General features: G+C 38.1%; 1 protein-coding gene across 1 annotated transcript in view; it reads left to right on the top strand.

Moving 5' to 3' along the window:
- DDX39B (DExD-box helicase 39B) overlaps positions 1-22,224 on the top strand; it is an 89,388-nt gene that overhangs the window by 18,234 nt on the left and 48,930 nt on the right. Inside the window, exons 5-6 of the mRNA XM_053721953.1 lie at positions 228-411; positions 16,087-16,205. Of these exons, the coding sequence (XP_053577928.1) occupies positions 228-411; positions 16,087-16,205 (303 nt within the window). The remainder of the gene's footprint in view (positions 1-227; positions 412-16,086; positions 16,206-22,224) is intronic.

The following is a 22,224-nucleotide window of genomic DNA, read 5'->3' as shown; positions in this document are numbered from 1 at the left end:
ACTTATTTATAAAGCGCCAACAAATTCTGTAGCGCTGTTTGGGTGTAAAAGACAAAAGTACAACAATGATATAATATTTTTAAGAGACCGCAAAAAATTTATAAAACAAATACAGGATGAATTGAATAAATATATATATTTTACAATAAGGGAAATGCATGTAAATTCTGTGCCACTAATTGCCTCTTCCTCTTCTTTTTTTTATTACTTTGTTGCATTTCACACAGGTGGCAGTGTTTTTTGGTGGACTCCCTATTAAGAAGGATGAGGAGGTGCTGAAGAAGAGTTGCCCACACATTGTGGTGGGAACCCCAGGTCGCATCTTAGCACTGGCGAGGAACAAGACCCTTAACCTTAAGCACATCAAACACTTTATCCTGGACGAGTGTGACAAAATGTTAGAGCAGCTAGGTGAGGAGGGATACAGGTGCGGGTGCTGCAGGGTGGGGGGATAGGGATACAGGTGCGGGTGCTGCAGGGTGGAAGGAATTCTTGATATAATGTTTCTTCTTCCTTCCTCGTATCCTTTTTAGTTAGAGACTTTAGTAAAGGATTTCTTGTTAAAGGGGAAAGATGCAGTTAGAGGTATATGTAGAAGGGCCATGAAACTCATTTTTTATTTCATGAATCAAAGAGATAATACATTTTTAAGCAACTTTCTAATATAGTTATATCCAATTTGCATCATTCTTTTGGTATCCTTTATTAAAGGATCAGCAATGCACTACTGGGAGCTACCTGTACGCATTGGAAGAGCCAATAACATGAGGCATATATGTGCAGCCGCTTCTGAGTCTACCTAGGTATTTATTTCAACAAAGGATATCAAGAGAACAAAAAGAAGTAAATTGAAAAGTTGTTTAAAATCACATGCTCTATCTGAATTATGAAAGAAAAATTTGGTTTTAAGTCCCTTTTTAAGAGTTCTTTGTCTTGCTAAGCTGGGTTCTGGATGTTAAGCGGAGACTCATACATTAAAGTGATAGTAAACTTTAATAAATTACTGCCCAGTATGTACAAACAAGGGCACTTTAATTCATTAACATTTTGAAAGATGCCTTATTTTTAAAATATTTACCATTGAGTGATGCTAAACATACCGCCATTCTCCGCCCCTATCTCATACTGTATTTAGCAGGTCAATGACGAATCCGGCTTTCTCCAATTGTTGCATGCCCCACAAGCTGGACGCCAGATGGTGCACGCAACGATTGGAGGAAGCCGGATTCGTCATCGATCTGCTAAATACAGAGATGCGGGCGGAGGAACGCGAGAAGTTTGCCATAACTCAGTGGTAAATATTTAAAATAAGTAGCTTCTTTCAAAATGTTACTGAATTAAAGTGCCCTTGTTTTAAATATTACTTTTTCATATTGGGCAGTAATTTATTAAATTTACTATCACTTTAAAATAGAATGCTCAAAAAGAAAAAATGTTCCCGTGATTTCTCTCTATAGTTGCAGGTTTTTGATCATCCCTTGGAGTAGAGCAAGAGAAACAACGGTTAAACCTTTTTTTTATATAATGTTTCGATCTTTTTTTTATATAATGTTTCGATCACCTCCCGTGGCCGGAGACATCTACACCCCATCAATACATACCACAAAGGGGAGTTCTTACTACCCTCAAATTCAACTTCTTAAGAAGTAATCTCACAGAAACCAGTTATCCAAGCTGATGGGAATAGATTTGCTGTAACCATCTCTAGAAATGGAATGGTGTTTAAGAAGGGCAAAAGGATACGTTTTTGAATAGGAAGGGGATAGGACCTGATTAACGGGAGCCAGTCCGACAGGAAGGTTCCTATTCTGCTTTCCACTAGAAATTTTGTGTGAAAGGACTCAAATATAATCTGGGATTGGATTTCTTTAAGGAAACACGAAAAGCTTGGAGCTACATGATCTTTCCAGTTCTTAACTATTAACTGCCTAGCAGTCAAAATAATTGTATTTAGAGGTTTTATCACCCTCTTAGAACGGAGATCTAAATTAGTTAAAAAGAATATCTCCTCAGCTAACAGGGAGCCCCCATCTTCATAATACTTACTGAACCAGTATTTAATCTTCTGCCAGAATTGTTGAATTTTGAGACGAGCCCAAAATATGTGAAAGATATCGTCTTTGTTGAGAGAGCAACGGGGGCACACAAACTTGAGTAGGATAAAATCTAGACATTTTATCAGGGGACAGATAATTATTAATTAATTTTAGATGCGTTTCTCTCCATGATATGGATATCTGTAATTTTTCTAACTCTAAAAAACTTCGCTCAATCCTATTCTCCTCCAGGAGCGGAAAAAAACTTTCCCAAAAATTGAATAATTTATTCATAAATAACTCACCCCGTTTAGCCAATAAAATCTCATAAATCAATGATATTGACGAACGTCCCTGCAAGAATTGACGGATTACAGACTTAATATCCATCCAATCCAACAATGCTGAGATATCCCATTTCTGTGAAAATACATAGTGACGCAACTGAAAATACGCGTACAAATGAGAGCTGGGCAAATTAAACTTATGGAACAACAACTGTAAGTAGTTGATTGGAATCAAATATCTGATGCACATAAACCAGACCTAAATCTGCCCAATGTCTGAAAATCTTGTGATTAATGCCAGGCATAAATAGAGGGTTACCTATTATCGGGAGAAACTCTGAAAATAGCGGTGACATTTTCAAAACCCTGCAAATTTTATGCCAGGCAAAAATAACATTTTTAAATTAAATCAATTTACATATATTAGAAGGTAAATTTCTCAAAGGGCAATGCAGAATCGCCTTCAATGAGAAGGGAAGAACCATAAACGATTCTAACTCTAGCGAGACAAACTTATTTAGGTCAGTAATCCAATCAAATGCTAATTTAGCTAAACAAGCCCAATTATACAATCTTAAATCTGGTAGGGCTAATCCTGCAAAACATCGTTTTTGCATCAATCTATTCAAACCCAACCGCGGCTTCTTATTGCCCCAAATAAATTTGGATTGCCAGGACTGTAGATCCAAAATATCCCTATTAGACACTAATAGGGGAAGATTTTGTAAGAGATATAAAATTCTTGGAAAAATAATTGTTTTTATTAAATTGACTCTTGCTGACAGAGAAATTAAAAGGGAGGATTTATTTTCTAAATCATTTTTAATTTTCTGGAAAACTGGTGGAAAATTTAATTTATACCACTTTGCAGGATTTCTATGTAAAATGATACCAAGGTACCGGAAGGACTCCACCACTTTAAATGGATGATCTACCCATTTAGAACCCTCTCTGTGTAACCACAGAAGTTCACTCTTTTCAAAATTAATTTTGTAACCTGAAAAGGAAGAAAATAGGTTAAACAGTTGTAAAACTAGTGGAACAGCATCTTGTGCGTTATCGAGGAAGATCAACAAATCATCTGCATAAAGCAGAATTTTTAGCCTGGTAGCGCCAAGCAAAATCCTGGGTAGACTATCCCGCAGCAAAGAGGCAAATGGCTCTAAAGCTAAGTTAAAAAGCAACGGAGAAAGCGGGCATCCTTACCTAGTCCCTCTCTTAAGTACTACATGAGGAGAGAGACAGCCATTAATGCAGAGATAAGAGATCGGATTTTTATATAGATTTCGGATAAATTCAAGAAACTGATTTCTATATCCGAATCTCTCTAATGCTGTGAATAGATAGTTCCAATTCACAGCATCGAAAGCTTTTTCTGCATCTACCGTAAGAATGGCTGCTCTACTAATCTTTTTAAAGTCAACACTTTTTGGGTCCAAATTCCACGCATAGTCCAGAAGAGAGGTGACTTTACGAATATTTTTAAGGGAATTCCTCTCTTTCATGAACCCGGTTTGATCTGGGTGGATGACTTTATCTAATAATTTTGCCAACCTAGAAGCTACAATCGTCAATAATTTATAATCTGCATTAAGCACGGATATCGGTCTGTAAGACCCTGGATCCTCCGGGTCCTTGCCTTTCTTTAAAATCAATGAAATACGTGCCGCAGAAAAGTAACTTGACATTGTATTACTAGAGGAAAAATAAAAATTAAAAAGATTAACTAAAGGAACTTTAGTTTCTTCTTTTAAAATTTTATAGAACTCAACTGGGATACAATCCGGACCTGGGGACTTATTGCTACTAGCCGACTGTATAGCCTCCAAAACCTCTTCCTCAGAAATTGGTCTATTTAGTCCTACCAGCTCTTCCTCAGAAATTTTTGGCAGATTGACATAGGCCCAAAAATTCGTTGCGTTATCCAAATTAATATTAGATTCCGAATAAAGACGTTGGAAGACCTTGTAAAACTCTTTACTAATATCTTCTGCATTAGTATATTTTTTATTACCAACTTTGATCGCAGAAATGAGATTCCTACTCTTCCTAATCTTTACTAATCTAGCTAAGAATTTAACTGAATTCCCGTAAGGACCCCTGAATTTATAATTAATTTTCTGTTCTTCTTCCAGGGCTCTTTGTTTTAAAAAGATATCTCTTTCCCTTTTGTGCTTACAATATCTATCCCAATTATCCTTAGATTTATTTTGAAAAAAGTTTTATTAATTTTAGTTCAAAGAAAACATAACAAATTCAGACATGTACAATCAGCATATAAGTATGATAAATACATTTCAAATGTTGTCAGGTTCATATCTCTCTTTAACAGTTTTAAGGTTCAAAAGTTCAGGTGTTCTTACTCTAAAGTCCGTAGGTGTCTTAGATTCTTAGTACAGTTAGCCACAACTCGGAACATAACATATCCTAATTTACAAAATCTAGAACATAAGGGTTAAGTAGTCAACAATCAATGCTTTCAGGATAATACAAGTGGTATACATATACAATGGTTATCCGTTGACAGTTGATCCCGGCTCTCTCCCCATCTCTCTTGTGTCTGTGGGACTAACCCCACATGTCTCTGTAGTTCTTTGCCTGTTGGCTTCATGGTACATAATGAAAGGTTCCCATTGGGCAATAAATTCCTCCTTCGTATTTAAGGTATCTGCTGCTAAACTAGCCATTTCATAGTGGTAAATGATTTTATTCTTAATAAATGTGAAGCTCGGAGGTGTTGTTTTCCAGTATTGAGCAATACAGATTCTGATTACTGTGCAGATGGTCATCACTATTTTTTGGTGTTGTTTTAGAATGTTAGGAATCGGGAAGTGTAGTAATGCCTGCTCGGGGGATAATGTGATGTTCTTATGGAATATTGAACTGAGGTATTCTGAGGTTTTTCCCCATATCTCTCTAGCCCCACCACACTCCCACCACATATGAATATACGTGCCCCTATCATTACAACCTCTGTAACAGGAGTTTATGGAAGGTTTATTCGAGTCTCCATATCTAGTTGGGTAAATGTACCATTTGAACGCTACTTTAAGGTAGTTCTCCTTCAAGATGGCATTGTGTGTAAACGAGAGACCTTTTGCTAGGTTAGTCTTCCAAGTTTCAAGAGGCCAGGTCTTATTTAAGTCTTGTTCCCACTTCACTATATTTGGGGATTTTGTTTCTCTAAATTGGTTATTGAAAGTAGGGTATAGTAGGGAGATTGTCCCATGCGTCATCTCCCCGGACAGGCATATTGACTCAAAAGCTGTACTCACTGACAGTCTCAAGAGCCCTGTTATTTCTCTTGTTCTGGATTTTAGCTGCAAGTAGTGATACCATATATTTCTATCGTGTGGGTCTATGTCTCTATATTGTTCGTATGTGAGGAAGCCTCCATCTATGTATACATCAGCAATCCTATAAAGTCCCTTATTAGCCCATTTGTTTTGTATATTTGACTCTATTGTGGTCTGTGGTAATACTAAGGGAGTCAACCTAGAGTTGTTTTGAACTATGGGGAATTTGGTAATCAGTTTATTCCACAAGAAGATTGTGTGGGATATTGCTACAAATTTAAGTAGTGGAGCGGTACTGAGTTCTTTTGGGGTCCAAAGTAACCTAGAGAGTTGGTTTGTGTTAGCAATCTGTGATTCAATCTCTATCCATAAAGGTTGTGACTTCTGTTTAAACCAATGTGTTGTTTGGGCCATGCGGGCCGAGTAATAGTAGGAGATCAGGTCAGGGAGACCTACGCCTCCCTCCCTTCTATGTGTGCACATGATTCTTTTATTTATTCTGGCCCGTTTCCCCTGCCACATAAAACGCAAGATATCCTTCTGTAGGGCATTAAGTTCTGCTATAGGGACAGTAATTGGTAGGGATCGAAATAAATATAAAAGCTTCGGGAGTAAGGTCATCTTTGTGGATATTATCCTACCATAAAAAGAAATTTTAAGCTTCAACCATTTCGTGATCAGGTTCCTAATGTGTGTATACATTGGGGGGTAATTTGCTTGATATAAGGAATGAATGTCTGCTGTGAGATATATTCCTAGGTATTTAAGTTTTTTCTTCGCCCATGTAAATGAGAAATTAATTTCTAGGAGTTTTTTGGTGTGTTGGGGTAGGTTAATACTAAGCGCTTCACATTTATCTCCATTTATTTTGTACCCCGATAGGGTTCCATATTGGTGCAACATTGCATATAACGGGGGGAGGGAGAGTAGGGGTTTAGTCAAAAATAATATGATATCATCCGCGAATAGCGAGATTTTATATTCCTTGTCTCCCAGTCGTATACCCGCGATGTCAGGATTATTTCTGATCTGGATAGCCAATGGCTCGATACAAAGAGCAAACAGAAGTGGGGACAGGGGGCACCCCTGTCTAGTCCCATTCCTAATCTGTACAAATTTAGATTGATATCCTGATAGTTTAACAAAGGCTGAGGGGTGGGAATATAGCATCGTGAGAGCATCATAGAATGCCCCCGAGATCCCTGTTTTTTCTAGCACCGCAAACATATATTTCCAGTTAATCCTATCGAACGCCTTCTCAGCATCCAAAGAGAGGAGCAGAGAAGGCGTTTTTTCTACTGAGGCCAAATTGATCAGGTCTATTATTTTACGTGTGTTATCTGGGGCTTCCCTATTCCTGATAAAGCCCACCTGGTCCGGGTGAATTAGTCTTTTGAGTATGGGGTTAAATCTATTTGCTAAGATTTTAGTGAAAATTTTGACATCTTGATTTATCAATGAGATGGGTCTATAGTTCTGACAGTGTTGCTTATTCTTTCCTGGTTTTGGGATAACTGCTATTCTTGCCATAAGCATTTCTTTAGGAATTTCTTTCTTTTGCATTATAGAATTAAACATTTGAGAGAGGAGGGGTGTGATTTCCTCTTGAAATATCTTATAAAAAATTCCTGGGTATCCATCCGGACCAGGTGTCTTGGAGCTTTTTAGAGTTTTTATGGTGTTTTTAATCTCTAACTCAGATATGGGTGCGTTTAAGTTGTTGCGTTCTTCCTCAGTGATTGTCGGAAGCTTGCTGGGGCCTAGGAATGAGCTTAAGTCTTTGGAACTATCAATGTCTTTCTTACCTGCGGGAAGGTTATAGAGGGCGCTGTAGTAGTCAGCAAAAGCATTGGCAATCTTAAGTGGGTCATTAGTGTTTTTGTTGTCAGGTAGTTGAAGTTGTGGTACTGTAGTGTTTCTGGTAATTTCTTTAAGTCTATTAGCTAGCATTTTATCGGGTTTATTTCCGTGTATGTAGTAGTGGGTGTTTAGCTGTCTAATTGATCTGACTGCTTCTTTATTTAAGAGCTTATCGAGCTCATCATTTATAGCTTTAAGTTTATTTTTTATTTTTTTGCTGGTATTAGCCGTGAATTGTGTTCGCAGTATATTAGCTTCTGATTGTAATTGTACGAGTTTAGCTTTATTTTGTTTGTTTTGTTTGCTAGCTTCTGCAATTAAGCTGCCTCTAATGTAGGCTTTCAATGCTCCCCAGACAAACGTAGGATTAGAAATGCTGCCTGAGTTAAGTCTTATGAATTCGCTCACTTGATCTCTAATTTTTTGTGAAGTTAAAGCATCTTGTAATAGCTTAGTGTTTAGGGACCAGGATTTGGTTCTGTTTGGGTTTAGTACCCCCGATATGGTGACTTCCACTATAGAGTGGTCAGACCAGGGACAATTCAGGATCTTAGCTGTGGACAAAAGTGGTAGCAGGATTTGGCTTAGAAAAATGTAGTCCAGTCTAGATTGGGTGCCATGCATTGGGGAAAAATAAGTGTAATCTCTAACCTTATCATTCAGGGACCGCCAGCTGTCAATTAAGTTATGATCTAGGGAGAAATCTTTTAAGATATTTACAGAGGAGCTAGGGGGTCGTGATTGTGAAGATTTATTAGTGGACCTGTCTAGTGTCTGGTCTAGAGATAGATTGAAGTCACCCCCCATAATGATTTTGTGTCTTTTCCATTGAGTCAGTAGTTTGCTTAGTTTTGTCAGAAATGATGCCTGATGTTCATTGGGGGCATAGACATTCACTAATAGAATTGGGGTGTTTTGAATTAAGCCTCTCACCACTAGAAACCTTCCTTCTTTGTCTCTAATGATTTCTTCCTCCTTGAAGTTCAGAGAGGAATGTAATAATATAGTTACCCCACATTTTTTCTTCCCACTTACAGCGTGATATTGTGTAGTGTATGATTTATCCCAATACTTGGGAGTGAAATTTCTAGAGAAATGGGTCTCTTGTATCATAACAATATGGGCATGTAATGACTTATAAGTGGTAATTGCTTTTTTCCTCTTGATGTCAGAGTTAAGTCCTCTGACATTGTGTGAGAGAATTTTTATAGACATGTGAAAATACAAAGTATATCAATATCACCTGGCCTATAGAGTGTCACATAGAGGATATAGAGAAGATAGTGTATGTTGTTTGTAGTGAGCATGAGAACAATCTGCCTCTTGCAGTTCTGAGGGAGAGAGCCGGGACCCACCTGAAGCTCAAGTAGTAGCATCGATAGGCTGTACTGGGCAGAAGGCATGCACCTCAGCTTTATGGGAACACCTTGAAAATCTAAAAATCTAAATAACAGAGAAGAACCTTTATTAAATAGTACAGATTCATTATGTGGACCACATATGATTGTTGACATATCCGAACATTTAGTACATAAATGAAAAGAAAACAAATAATTTTAAACTGAATGTTAATATCCCCAGCCAGGGATTCTTGTAATAATGAAATGGGTGTAGGGTGGAGGGTGGTGGACCTTATGATATCAAACGCCACTGTGATTTCCAATCTTAGGAGGAATAGGGAGAGGTGGGTAAGGAAGGGTAAGAGGGTTAGGTGAGCTCCAGAAGGGCTCAGTGAGAGAGGATAGCGGGTAGGGGATATGAAGGGATAGCTAAATGGTTGGGGAGTGTTAGAAGTTTGCTGTATATGGGGGGGGGGTTGGGGAAGGATACCAATAGCCTCAGTTACTCCTGGTCATAGAGGGGATAGGGAGAGGTGGGGGGAGGAAGGGTAATAGGGATAAGTGAGCTTCAAGAGAACTCCAACATTTCCACGCTGTATGGTAGGGTCTAGTGTTGTATGAGAGTGGTATATGCAGAGAGTGCTGTGTGAGGGAAGGGAAGCGAGGAAGGGAGAGGAAGGGGTAGACATATAGGTAGAGAGTATGTCTGTTTTTAGGTATTTGTTGCATGAGGGGGAAGGTAGGGAAGGTATGGGGTGAGGGGGGGGAGAAAATTGGATTCAGTGTTAACAACAGTTACATCAACAATAGTAATAACTATCAGAATAACAAAAACAGAAACAGCAACAGCCCCTGAGTGGGTCTAAAACACAGCCCATGGTGGTTACTATTGGGCCTTAGGATCTAACCAATGCCTGTCTAGGAGGCAGTGGGCCTGCTTAAAGACCCCGTCAGGGCAATATGAATTTGTGAAGCCCGAGTATCTCTGGCTATCACATCTCAAGACTAAAGCAAAATAAGTATAGTACTTATCTAGTCCTCTCATTAGGTCAAGTTGGGGAACATTCTTCTTCCATTTGAGATTCAGAGTCCGAATGATTATTTGTCAGATTCTTTAATTTTCTTTGTTTTTTGGGATTGCCCACTGGTGTCCATTCTTTTTGGATAGGTTTCCTCTGTGAAGTCGGGTTAGGTGTAGTTTGTTGAGACTCGAAAGGAATCTCTAGTCTGCGCAGAATAGTTGTTCCTTCACCTAGAGTGGAGCAAGTGTAGGTCATGTTGGCATGCGTAAAAGCCAATTTAAAGGGAAAGTTCCATTTGTATTTTATTTGGGCTTTTGTGAGAGCCAATGTAATGGGTCTGAGTTCTCTTCTTTTCCTTAGAGTGACTGGGGCAACATCTGCATATATTTGTATTACATGACCTTCAAATTTAATCGTTTGTAGTTGTCTTGCCTCCCTAAGGATAAGTTCTTTTACATGAAAATAGTGCATTTTAAGGATTATGTCTCTTGAGGTGGATTGTTGAGGCTTGGTGAGGGCCCTATGTACTCTGTCCATCAGGAGTTTGTCTGTCTCCACATCTGGAACCAGTTGTTGGAAAAGTAAAGTCATGGTGTCATTCAGGTTTTTATAAGACTCTGGTAAATTTCTGATTCGCAGATTAGATCTGCGGGATCTGTTCTCGAGATCTTCTATTTGTTCTTCCAATTTGTGTATGTATTCTTCATGATCAGACATGACTTTCTGTATATTAGGGAGCTCTTCTGCTATTGCGTCTGTTTTCTCTTCTAGTTCCGCTGTGCGGGTACCTATTTCTTTAATATCTTGCCGTAATTCAAACAGTGCAGATTTCAATTCTTCCTGAAAGACAGATTTAATTTGAGAGAGCAGTTCCTTATTTTGATTCTCAGTGGGGAGCGCTGCTGTTGACTCTGACATGCTAGCTTCCAGAGTTTCCCCCTGTGAAGGGGAGCCTTTGTTCAGTTGTTTTTGTTTGAGTTGGGATTTAGAGAGGCATTCCTTGACAGTTTGAGTTTTGTTCTTCATCATGCAGTGTTTATGAGAGTATACCAGATGAGAGTATAGTAAAACAAATGAGAGCTTTAATCAGATGATCCACCCAGAGTTGTCGCTGAAAAAAGTTAATTACTACGTCTAGATCATTTGTTAGGGGGTAATTCCTGCATGTGTGCTTTTTTGCTTTCCTTTTTGGGGGTCCACCCTATTTCCACCCCATCCCACTTAATGTGCATCCATCTTCTGAGCTGTGGGGAAGCTTGTGAAAAGGGAGGGGGGGTCTAGAGTCCGATTATTAGGACTAAACAGCTCCTCAGTTTGGCAACTCTGAACCCTCTATTAACACTCCTAAGGTGATTCCCAAATAAAGTCAGCCTCTTGTGCTTCTTTCTCAGGTTTAGGAGGAATAAATGATGTATCTAGTAGGGGGTAATATGTAAAGGAGCTGTGTCACTCTAAATACAAATTAGATCATGAATAGGATTATTTGAATATGCATACTTTATGCCAGGCCCAGCATCTATGAGAGTCTCCTGCTCAGTTGTACCCGGTGCAAGCTATATACTTATTGGGTTAAGGGTCTGCCTTAAGTTCAGGGTATTGCGCTGTGCAAATAAAAACTTCTTGCTAGCGATCTATTGTGGGTAATGATGTTGACTGGCAGTTTATTATGTAGTTTTTCGTTTTTAGGGCTTTATAATTTGGGAGGATGAGATTAAAATAAATTAGCCCTGTCTTCTTGTCCCCACGTGGGTCTTAGTTCTGAGTACGTGTTATGGGGACCCACGTCCGAATCCGCTATTGTGAGGGGGACCGGAGCAAATCTCTTACTCTTACCTTCCTCCAGGTGCCTTTGCTGGACTATGCTGCCTCCGCTTGTGTCTGCTCCTTCACAGATCAGGACCGCTTTGAGGATGGAGTAGGGCCGCCAACAAGATGGCGGGTTTTCGCGCCACTTTCGTCCCGATCTGTTTCTAATGCGAGGAGCTTTACCCGGTCTGCTGGGACAACCTGTCCGGAGGCCAGCTTTTGTCTCGGTAAGTCCTTAGTGAAGAGGGCGTCCTGGCTATCTGTATTGTAGCGTGTGGTGATCTGAGCTTGTCAGCCGGCAGTCTATGGTCCAATCTGTAGTTTGTTTCCTGCCTTTTGCCTCACAATTTAGACCTCCGGAGCGGAGCCCCGACCCTCCGGAGTGATTCTAGTTGTTTGCCTGCCGGAGGATGTAGTTAAGCTGGTCCGGTCCTCTACCCTCCGCAGCAGCCCAGAGCGGGTCTCGTCTCTCAGCAGAAGGTTTCCTCTTGTTCTTTCTGTTTTTTGGCTTCTCTTGCCTTCTGCTCACAGTTCTCTCAGCTGTGTATGGTCACAAAAATGTAATAATCCAAAGATTAGATGTTAGTCAACTTCTTGAATTTATATCATACAATACCTTATCCTCGAGTAACAGCTAGATCCCCTGCCTTATCCTTAGATTTATAAGCATAAAATCTCTTAAGTGCATTCCTAACTTGGGCAGCTAGTTGTGATTCCTGGACCAACGCTTTCTTTTTCAAGCTACACAGATAGGCTTTGATTTACCCCCTTAAGACTGCTTTACCTGCCTCCCAGAAAACCTCAGGTTTAATACATTGACTTATATTAAAGGTAATATAATCCTTCCATTTTTGTTTTAACCAATTAGAGAATCTGGAACTATCAGCCAAAAACCGTGGGAAAAAAATGCAGTATTTTGGGTCTGGAGGGGGACAGTGGCAGATAGAGCAAATGATATTACAGCATGATCAGAAATCACAATATCATGGATTTTTGATTCTGATCTACACAAGGCTAGAGGTTTAGAAATCAAAAATAGATCAATTCTGGAGAATGTCATATGTGATTTTGATTCACATGAAAACCTACGTTGATCAGGATTTTTAAGTCTCCATATATCGACTAAGTTCAATTCAGAACAAAAAAATTTAAAATATTTGGCAGTTCTATAATTTTCCCGTAATTTTTTTTACAGACAATCTATCTAGTACTGGACACAGTCATATTGAAATCTCCCCCTAGTATTAAATTAGCCGCTGAGAAAGGGAATAACTTACTCCTAACAGCATAAAACATAATTACAACCATTAATTTGAATCTGGAGAATCATGAATCTTCCTTCTGAGTCAGACTCCAGTTTAATAATGTTATAATCTAAATTTTTATGAAGCAATATCGCAACTCCTGATCTCCTTTTAACTGCTGGAGCAGCCACACATTCACCAACCCATTTACATTTCAATTTAGCTGATTCTGATTCTTTAAGATGTGTCTCTTGTAACATTACTACATCGGGACTAAATTTAGCTAGATACTTAATAATTAACTTACGTTTTCTGGGAGATGTTACACCCCCCACATTCCCCAATTTTAGCCATCATCTAATAAAAACACCTCAATCCGAGCATAAAACAATCTGACACTATGTTTATCTAATTCAGGGTAGGGGATGCAACCGGCAGCGGGAAGGGAGGGACAGAGGGGAAGAAAAAAAAAAAAAGTATTAAAAATACTAAGTAAAAAATAAAATTACACATTCTCAATGTATATACCAAATCTTGCCTCATTTTTAACATACAATATGTTTCAACAAATTTCCAAGCATACCTATTTGTATTTTTCTCTAAAAAAACGTAATAGAAAGTTACCAATAGTGAAAGAAAACATAAAGCAATATAGGTACTAAAAACCAAAAACATAATAATCAGAAACATTTTAGAATCATATTTCATCCTCAAAAACCACCTCCACTATGCTACAGACCACCAATAAATTCCTGAGCCTCTTGTGGATTATTAAGCACATGTCTAATGCCATTTTTTTCTGCTACAATCTTTGCAGGGTATGTTACCCATGCTTTCAGGCCTTTACTGGTGATCCTAGTACAGTTTCTCAAAAATAAATTAATCTGACTTTCTATATAATTTTAGAAATTCTACCTTGTCTTGGAATCTGAGCAGCTTGAAAATACACATTCTGCTCCTTTTAGGGGAAACTGAGCTACCTTTCCTAGAACCAACCCTGTGTGCTCTTTCTTCCGCTAGAGGGAGATGTTGTGCAGGGAAACTTAGCGCCTTAGGAAGTAATAACGAAGTGACCTTCATAAGATCATCATACTCCGGAGACTCTGGCAATCCAACAATTCTAATATTATTCCGCCTGGAGCGATCTTCCAAGTCCTCCAGGCGGGATTGTAAACTAGTAATCTTAGCCTCCTGACTATGGACTAACTCATCCTGAATATTGGCTCGGTCCTCCAGATCTGAGATCCTACTTTCTGCCTTGTTTAATCTTGATGAAAATTGCTTAACCTCATTTGAAAGGGATACAATATCAGTTGATATGGTACCAAGCTCTTTTTTGATGATATCAAATTGTGGGGTAAATATATCAGTTAGTTGAGAAACTAAATTCTGGACATCAATGAGTGTAGTACCCCCATCCAAAGAAGGATCTAATGTAGTGTCTACACTCTTAAAGTTTCGATCTTTAATTTTAGGCTGCATTATTGGAGAACTTTGCTTCGCCTGTGTGATATATCTTTCCATGTAAATAGTGTAAGAATAAGTGAAAAAAAAAACAGCAAAAAACAATCAAAAAGAAAAGCAAAAAAGTACCACACTTGTGAATAGTAAAAGAGAAAACACAGAATATAATATCTGAGAAACAGTAACAGTGAGTTGTGTTTTACCTCTTTCTTTCTTCCCTTTTTTTATAATATACAAAACCTGTGCTTAGTGAATAGTGAAATTAAGGCCTTTCACGTAGAACAATATCTCTTATAGAGAGCAGACCAAAAATAAATCAAGATTTTAACAGGGAATACAGCACTCATTGTCATTAGAATGATCACCAAAGATTCACAATAAGTAAACTTTTCCATGACTCTTATAGTCCAGGAATAATAAAGCATGAAAGAGTTATAACATGCTAATCATGGTTAATGCACAAAAAAACCCCCACTTATAATTCTCCTCTTTCCTTTCTTTTTCCCTTCCCCCCTTTTTTTTCTTTTTTCCTTACTCTTCCCTTTCTTTCTTTTTCTTTCCCCTTTTCTGCTTCTGACCTCTTTCTTCTCTTTCTTTTCCTCCCCTTACTTCTCTTTCTCTCCCTTTCTCCTTCTTCCCTCTTTCTTTCTTACTGAATCAAAACCATACCAACTAATGTCCAGGCAGGGAAAACTGGGCTTTTAACAAAAAAAACAAAAAAAAGTTCCAAGGGGTAGATCAGCGAAGAAAAAACAGCAAAAAGTAAGGGGGCAAAGAGGAAGTCTACAGAATACAAAGTTCCACAGGTATCTAAGTTATAGGAACTTAGCTCAGGGCACGATGGAATTGTATAGCAAAGCAGAACCATTAACTAGGGAGAGATGATCCTCCTTGTAGATTTCAACAAATTATTAAATGTTCATGCACATAGACGAACCAGTACACTACCTTCCTCACCGCTGATAAATCAGCTGAAGACAAGCAAGCCTGCACGCTCCAACCCTTTCCTCGACCTCACACTTCTGCTGCAGGATAGCGGAGCAAAACAAAGAGGGCACTGGAAGCTCTTACCAGGGAGCTTTGAGGCTAAACGAATCCGCCTTGGAATCCCCAGCAGGAAAGAGCCGACATCTTCTTCGGCCTCTAGACGACCCACCTACTGCGGCCACAAAACTTTCTACCGCGAGGAGGGAGCGCTGCCCACAGATCCCTCCGTGAGCAAACCGCCCCGACCTACAAGCGGTTACACAACATGGAAGGCTCCGCAGTTCAGCCTGGATCGGCTTGTTCTCCGCCTTTAACTGGCGCGTCTCTCTTTCCCTCTCTGTATGCTTCCTCCGCGGTTAATGCGGCCTCCACCGCTGGGCTTATCTGCCACGTTAGAGTTGCCACTGCACTGGCTAGGACAAAGCCTAAGTATCCGCTGCAGATCCCAGGCAAGCTGGGTATAGCGGCCAATATGTGTTGGGGGAGATGTCAATGCTCCAGAACACCGTGTCCAGCAGCTCCGCCCCCACCGGAAACTCCTTTTTTACAACGGTTAAACTTGAGCTAGTGAGGGAATGTTTGTGTAGAAGTCAGACATAAAATATGTAGGGGGAACTGTGTTAAAGTTCATGAAATCTAGAATGGTCAGGGGCCATTGTAGGAAGGTGAGAGATCTGCAGAACAGAAGTAAGTGAAATGTCTTTTAAAGAATGAAATAAAATCTTTTTTTTTTTGTTCTTTTAGATATGCGCAGAGACGTCCAAGAAATTTTCCGTATGACACCGCATGAGAAGCAGGTCATGATGTTTAGCGCCACTTTGAGCAAGGAGATACGTCCGGTGTGCCGCAAGTTTATGCAAGATGTAATAACCAACTTCTCAACTTCCTCCACCTCCCTCACCATAATTCCAGCAGCCCCCGCCTGATACTACCTTTCAAGGGACTTTGATGACAAGAAGCTTTAACACCCATAATCTTGGGCGCCAGCTTTCTCCCTGGCATGTGACGCTACAGCTAGTCACAAATGGAGGCTTAACCTCAAGAGTCCCCTCACTTATGCGGCACAGAGTCAGGAGTGTCATGTGGCCTTTTTTCCTTGTGTGACAGTTTCACAAGTGTCACCCCAGCAAAGTCGTGTTCTTTTTGTATGTGACACCACATCATAACTTGTCACACCATCTAAGTCAAGTGCCCCTTTTAATTGTGCCAGAAAATAATGCCACACCAGTTAAATCTGTGTCCCTTCCCTTTTGAGACACAGAATCACAAATGTCACGTCATTCAGTGCTATTTCCATGTCATATCAGCCAAGTTGCCATCGTCCCTTTTTTTTTGTGTGACACAAAAGCAAGCGTCACATCAACTATTTCTCCCCACACTCACAAATCAGCCAAGATGCATGTGTCTTCTTCCTTGTGTGACACAACATCACATGTCACACCAAGTCTTTTGTTCTCTTCCCTGTGTGATATACAATCTTTAATGTCATGCAACTATGCCCCCCTAAGTGGCACAGTATAAAAATATTGCATGTCCTGGTGTGGCACAATTTAAATATTCAGTCATTCATGTGGCACAACTTTACAAATACTTCTTTTTTTTATACATAAAAATATATTATTTTTTTTTTGCAAGGCACTCTGTGCTGAGTCCTTTCCATAGTGTGCCAGGTTATTATGCTTATCACCACCTAAGATAATCCAATTTTTCTTTTCCTGGCACATGAAAAAATCTTTTTTGATGGGGTACATAGAATTTTTTTTATTTTTTTTTTAACAATACAGAAGTGTTCTGTCAGATGTTACAACATCTGGCCTTGCGTCAATACTTTTTTTTTCCATTTTTTAAGGCCCTCTCCTATCAGTAATACATTTTCATAAATTACCTCCTGGCCTTATTACATTTTTTTTATTACATTTTTTGTGTGTGTGTGTCCTATCCACAGGTGACACTGAAACATCTTTTTCCCCCCCCCCCTGTTTTTGTCAAGCACTACATTTGTCAATGTGATGGTAAAGATTCCAATTCATATAATCAGAACCGGAATGGAAACAATATTTCAGATAGACTTTAATTCATCTATTCTAATGAAGATACGTTATAACTTACTTTTTAAAATATCAATTAAATTCTATGAGTAAGCGCCACTAGAGGGCGAGAAACGCGTTAGACGGTTGCCTAGCCATGTTGTTTACCTATTTTTATATATATAAAAAAAAAACAATATTTTGGTTTTATAGCACACTAATAGTGTGTATTCCTCTGGGACTTATAAAAATTCTAAAACCCTGCACTCCGGCCGCCCACTTCAAACGTTTTTTTGAGCTGTCAGTTTGAACTGTTCTCCAATCAATGCATAAGCCACAAAAAAAATAAAAAAATTGTGAGTGCCGTATGGCTAGAGCGATGATTGGAAAACAGTTAAAACCAACATGCTCACAAAAAAACTTTTTTTTTTACTTTTGAAGTGGGTAGCCGGAGCGCGGGGATTAGAATTTTATTGCTATATTAAAAAAAAATAGTTATAGCGTGTCTTCATTAGAATGGATAAATTAAAGTTTATTTAAAATATTGCATCCATTTTAGATCCGATTATACGGATTGGAAACAATACCATAACTTTAATTAATCTCCTTTTTTATATTTTATATGACGCAAAGGCATTTTTAAAAAAAAATATTTTTTTTCACCTGAAAATTTCTGGTGACCATTCATTCGAATTTTTTTTCCGAAAAGGTTACCACTAGCATTTAGTTGCTAGACCAGATACATGTATTTTCTGGTTGATAGATATTTTAAAGATAATAACATGAGGTTTTTGGGGTACAAAAAGGTTACAGTATAACTAAAAACTACCTTAGACACTTCAGTGTTAGCTTGGAATTCAGGAAGGGATCACATACATAAACACTATACACTTAGCAGAAACAAAGGGATACCTAGTATAGGGAGGAATATTAAGTTTAGTGGTACAGGGAACAAGACGTGAACTGGGGGTGGAGACTTAACATTGGAGATAGATCAGAAAATACTGAGAAAAATGGTAGTAGATGAACCAAAGCAAGTCACTATAGTCTAATCTCTCATATTCTAGGCTTAGGCTGTTTTTACGTTCCACATTCTTGCTTTAAACATCCTATATTTTGAGGAGTATTCATTTATATGTAATGTCCTATGCTAAGACACTGCATCTTAAAGGGCCATTAAAGTCAAAATATAAGTTTCATGATTCAGATAAATTCAGATAAACCAATATACATCCATTATCAAAACATGCAAGTTCTTTTTATATACACACTTTCTGAGGCTCCTACTGAGCGTGTGCAAAAGTGCACAGTATATATGCATTTTGTGATTGGCTGACGGCAATCACATGATACAGAGGGGGGGGGGGGATTGGATTCATTTTGACATTTGCCAGAAAATATTCAACTGCATTTTAAGTGGATATTATATCCAGTAAGTCATACTTTAGCGCATTTAGTTTATGTATAAATACACATACATACTTCTAAAACTTTACTCTACAATTTGAAATTTTCTGATTAGATTTTTTCCCAGAGACAGTTTATTGATACTGTACTCCAAAGTATAAAGGGTTTCATGATCAGTAGATACTATGGCCACTGACTACTCGATTACATTTGCCAATGCATATACTAATGTCTATATTTGTATATTACAATTTTGTTCTATATAAACTTTAGTATGCTCTTTTAACTGTTTGGGAAATTAGAATTAGCTTGCTGTCCACTGCTATAAGCAAAGTGCAAATTGCATTTAAATAATCTCTTTGCAATTTTACACTGATCAGGAAGTGCAATTGCGGCATTACATTGTCAGACTAGTGCACAAATAAAATGTTGTAAAGGATTCTAGTTTTAATATTTCACTAATGCTTGGCCCTATGTAAAATTCCGCTAGTGAGCTGCAATGCCTTGTGTCTAATAATGAGCAGGACACAACTGGTTTGCTAATCACGCATACTCACGTAGCAGCCAATCGCAGGCTTTTTCTGGCTCAGCACCGTGGCTGCTGTAGGGTTATAAAAATGTGCTTGACCTATTTATAGGAGTTGAACATATACGTACAAGTATTTTAGCAATATTAAAATGCTGTATTCCAATACCACATATTATTTATGTGCTATTAACGGCTGGTTAAAGGATAACAGAATTGCCATATCCAAAACGTAGATCTCAGAACAGAAGAGCAAAAGATAGCTGCTCTATATTCTAGCATCTAATGAGAATGTGGACTCACTGTCTTTTGCTTACATTTATATTGAATCACAATTGTGATCCGCACAATTTTTTTTAACGTTTAACATTCAGCAAAAAAAAATAGATCTAACAAACTTGGTGTACAGCACCTGCAAGCTCGAATTTTCCAGCATTTCTGAGCACTTTTTGATTCATTTTAAATTTCAAAAAGGTTAATAGATAAATATATATATTGTATATTTAGCTATTTATGTGCCCCAATAGGAGGCTAAAAGGCTGCATGAAATCGTGATCATTCTAAACTGACTCCTAAAAGGGATTGTTAAATACTAGATTCATTTAACAATTTGAAAACTAAAGCTTTTTGAGGTAGAATTTTTGTTTTAATATAATGTAGCTGAATCACCTAAGGACGTCAATTACGTGCAGCCAGTCAGGTGCTGCAATAGGAGTTGCATTTTTAGCGAGAGCACTTGTTTGTCTCCTAAATTTAGCATTGTTTCTTTTTGTTTTCTATGTGATATGTTCTAAGTCCTAGAAAATAAGGGGTGTATTCATAGGTCAGCATCATTTTTTTTTAAAGGGATATGATAGTGCAATAATAAAAATGCTTTTATCCATGGTAGAGTTTTCACAAATGCTCTTTTGTAGCTCTGCATTTAACCCAGCAAAGGGGTTTCAAACCTATTTAAGCTGTGGTCTGTTGTGACAGTGATTCAGCTGCAGGAGCTTTACTATGTGTTTAACCTCTTTGTGCGGGATAACACAGCATTACCAAGGGATGTTAGTGTAATAAGAACATGCTCTAATTATGTCCCTTTAAAACTATAATTGTGAAAATAACACTCTCATCACTTAAAGGGCCGTTAAAGTAGAGAAAAAAAAAGTGAGGTGCTCTAATCTTTAGATCATGTAATTTTAAGACGCGTCCCTATCAGCGCTAGTCGCACAACTCAGATGTGGAACTAGCGCTGCCTTCTGTATCAGCAGTTTTTTTTCTGCTCAGGAGTAGCTCTGTGAGTCCCAAGCGGTATTTCTATTGTGTGTTTAACTCCTTTGTGGGGGTTAAACACAGTAGTCTAGGGTCGATAGTCTTAAAGGGACAGTAAAGTCAAAATGAAACTTTAATGATTCAGATAGAACATGCAATTTTAAACAACTTACCAATTTACTTATGTAATCAAATTTGCTTCATTCTCCTGGTATCTTTTATTGAAGAGTAAAACTAGGTATTGTGCACGTGTCTCGTAATCTATGGCAGTAGTTTTGCAATATTATTTGTAGCTTTGTTATACAATGTTGCAAAACACTGCTGGCATAGTGTACTAAAGACACGTGCACACTCCTGAGCTCTTATGAGCCTACCTAGTTTTAGATAAAGATACCAAGAGAACAAAGCAAATTTGATAACAGAAGTAAATTAGAAAGTTGGATAAAATTGCCTGCTCTGTCTGAATTACAAGGTTTAATTTTGACTTTACTGTCCCTTTAAAATGACATCTAACAGATTACAGCATATTATTTTTTGACTAGAATCACTCTTTATTTAAAAAAACAGTGAGAACTACTACAGAGAAAACACTGCACAGAAACACTGCTGAATTAATCTGACACACAAACTTCCTTGCACAATGCAATCTCTATGCAGTATCTTCTGCTTTCATGTTTTTAGTTAGTGGCTTTTCCATCATTTCCATATTTTAAAACTACTATTTAAATTTGGAGATTTTTTTTTTTTAATAGAAAGGTTCTGGTCCCGTCCATATCCCTTTAAAAGTTTGGAATGTTTTATATTGATATAAAAAGGTATGTTTCTTACTCAAGTACGCAATGTAAATTGTAATGCGTACCCAGATGCAGGATAATCTGCATAATTAATAGATATAATCACTTCCACCAAACTGAAAGAAAAGTATTTGTACATTTTAAAGGAACATAAAACTACCTGTAATTGCTAGACTTATGGGTCGTGTTGCAGTAAGTCAATGTATGGGCCCCAGTGTTAAAGGAGAGGCCATTTTACACTGTCAACTGGAGTAGACAATAGTTAATTGTTGCAGCTGCTGATAGAGTTCATTGTATTCTAAACCGCTGCAAGAATGCCCTTTCAAATGGTTTGGTCTCCACCATTGATTACAGGAGATTGCTTTCTAATGCCGCGTCTTGTTTACATGCTTTTTCTGTAGTCAATACTGCAGTATTGATATTTCCATTATAGCTGACAGTTTATATATGCAAAAGCAGTTCCAATGACAAAATAAAGGTAAAGGATATATTTGTAAATTAATACAGCACATTAGTGAACACATTATAATGACAAGGGTGGTTATAGTACACCGTCCCATTAAATTACAGGAAAAAGGGGGGGTAAAAGGAAAAGTATATTGCAAACGTTTTGTTTTACTTTATATATTATTAAACATATTTTATATTAGGAAGTGATTTATGTTCCTTTAAACCTTTTTATTTTCACTGGCACAAGATTTGTGAGTGTGATTCTATCTATTTGTTATGCTTGTCCAGTGAGTATGTGTATCTGTAGCAGGTTTGAGTAAGACTCATAACTTTATTCTCATGCATCCTTTTCATTTCTCTGTGGCATCAACAGACGGTTTACCTTATGTGCAATCAGTATGTTTATGATGGTATAAACCACATA

Source organism: Bombina bombina, chromosome 7, assembly GCF_027579735.1.
Source record: "Bombina bombina isolate aBomBom1 chromosome 7, aBomBom1.pri, whole genome shotgun sequence".
In the NCBI taxonomy this organism is placed as follows: Eukaryota; Metazoa; Chordata; class Amphibia; order Anura; family Bombinatoridae; genus Bombina; species Bombina bombina.
Note: the sequence above shows the minus strand (reverse complement) of the source record. Positions and strands in the feature narration are given on the sequence as shown.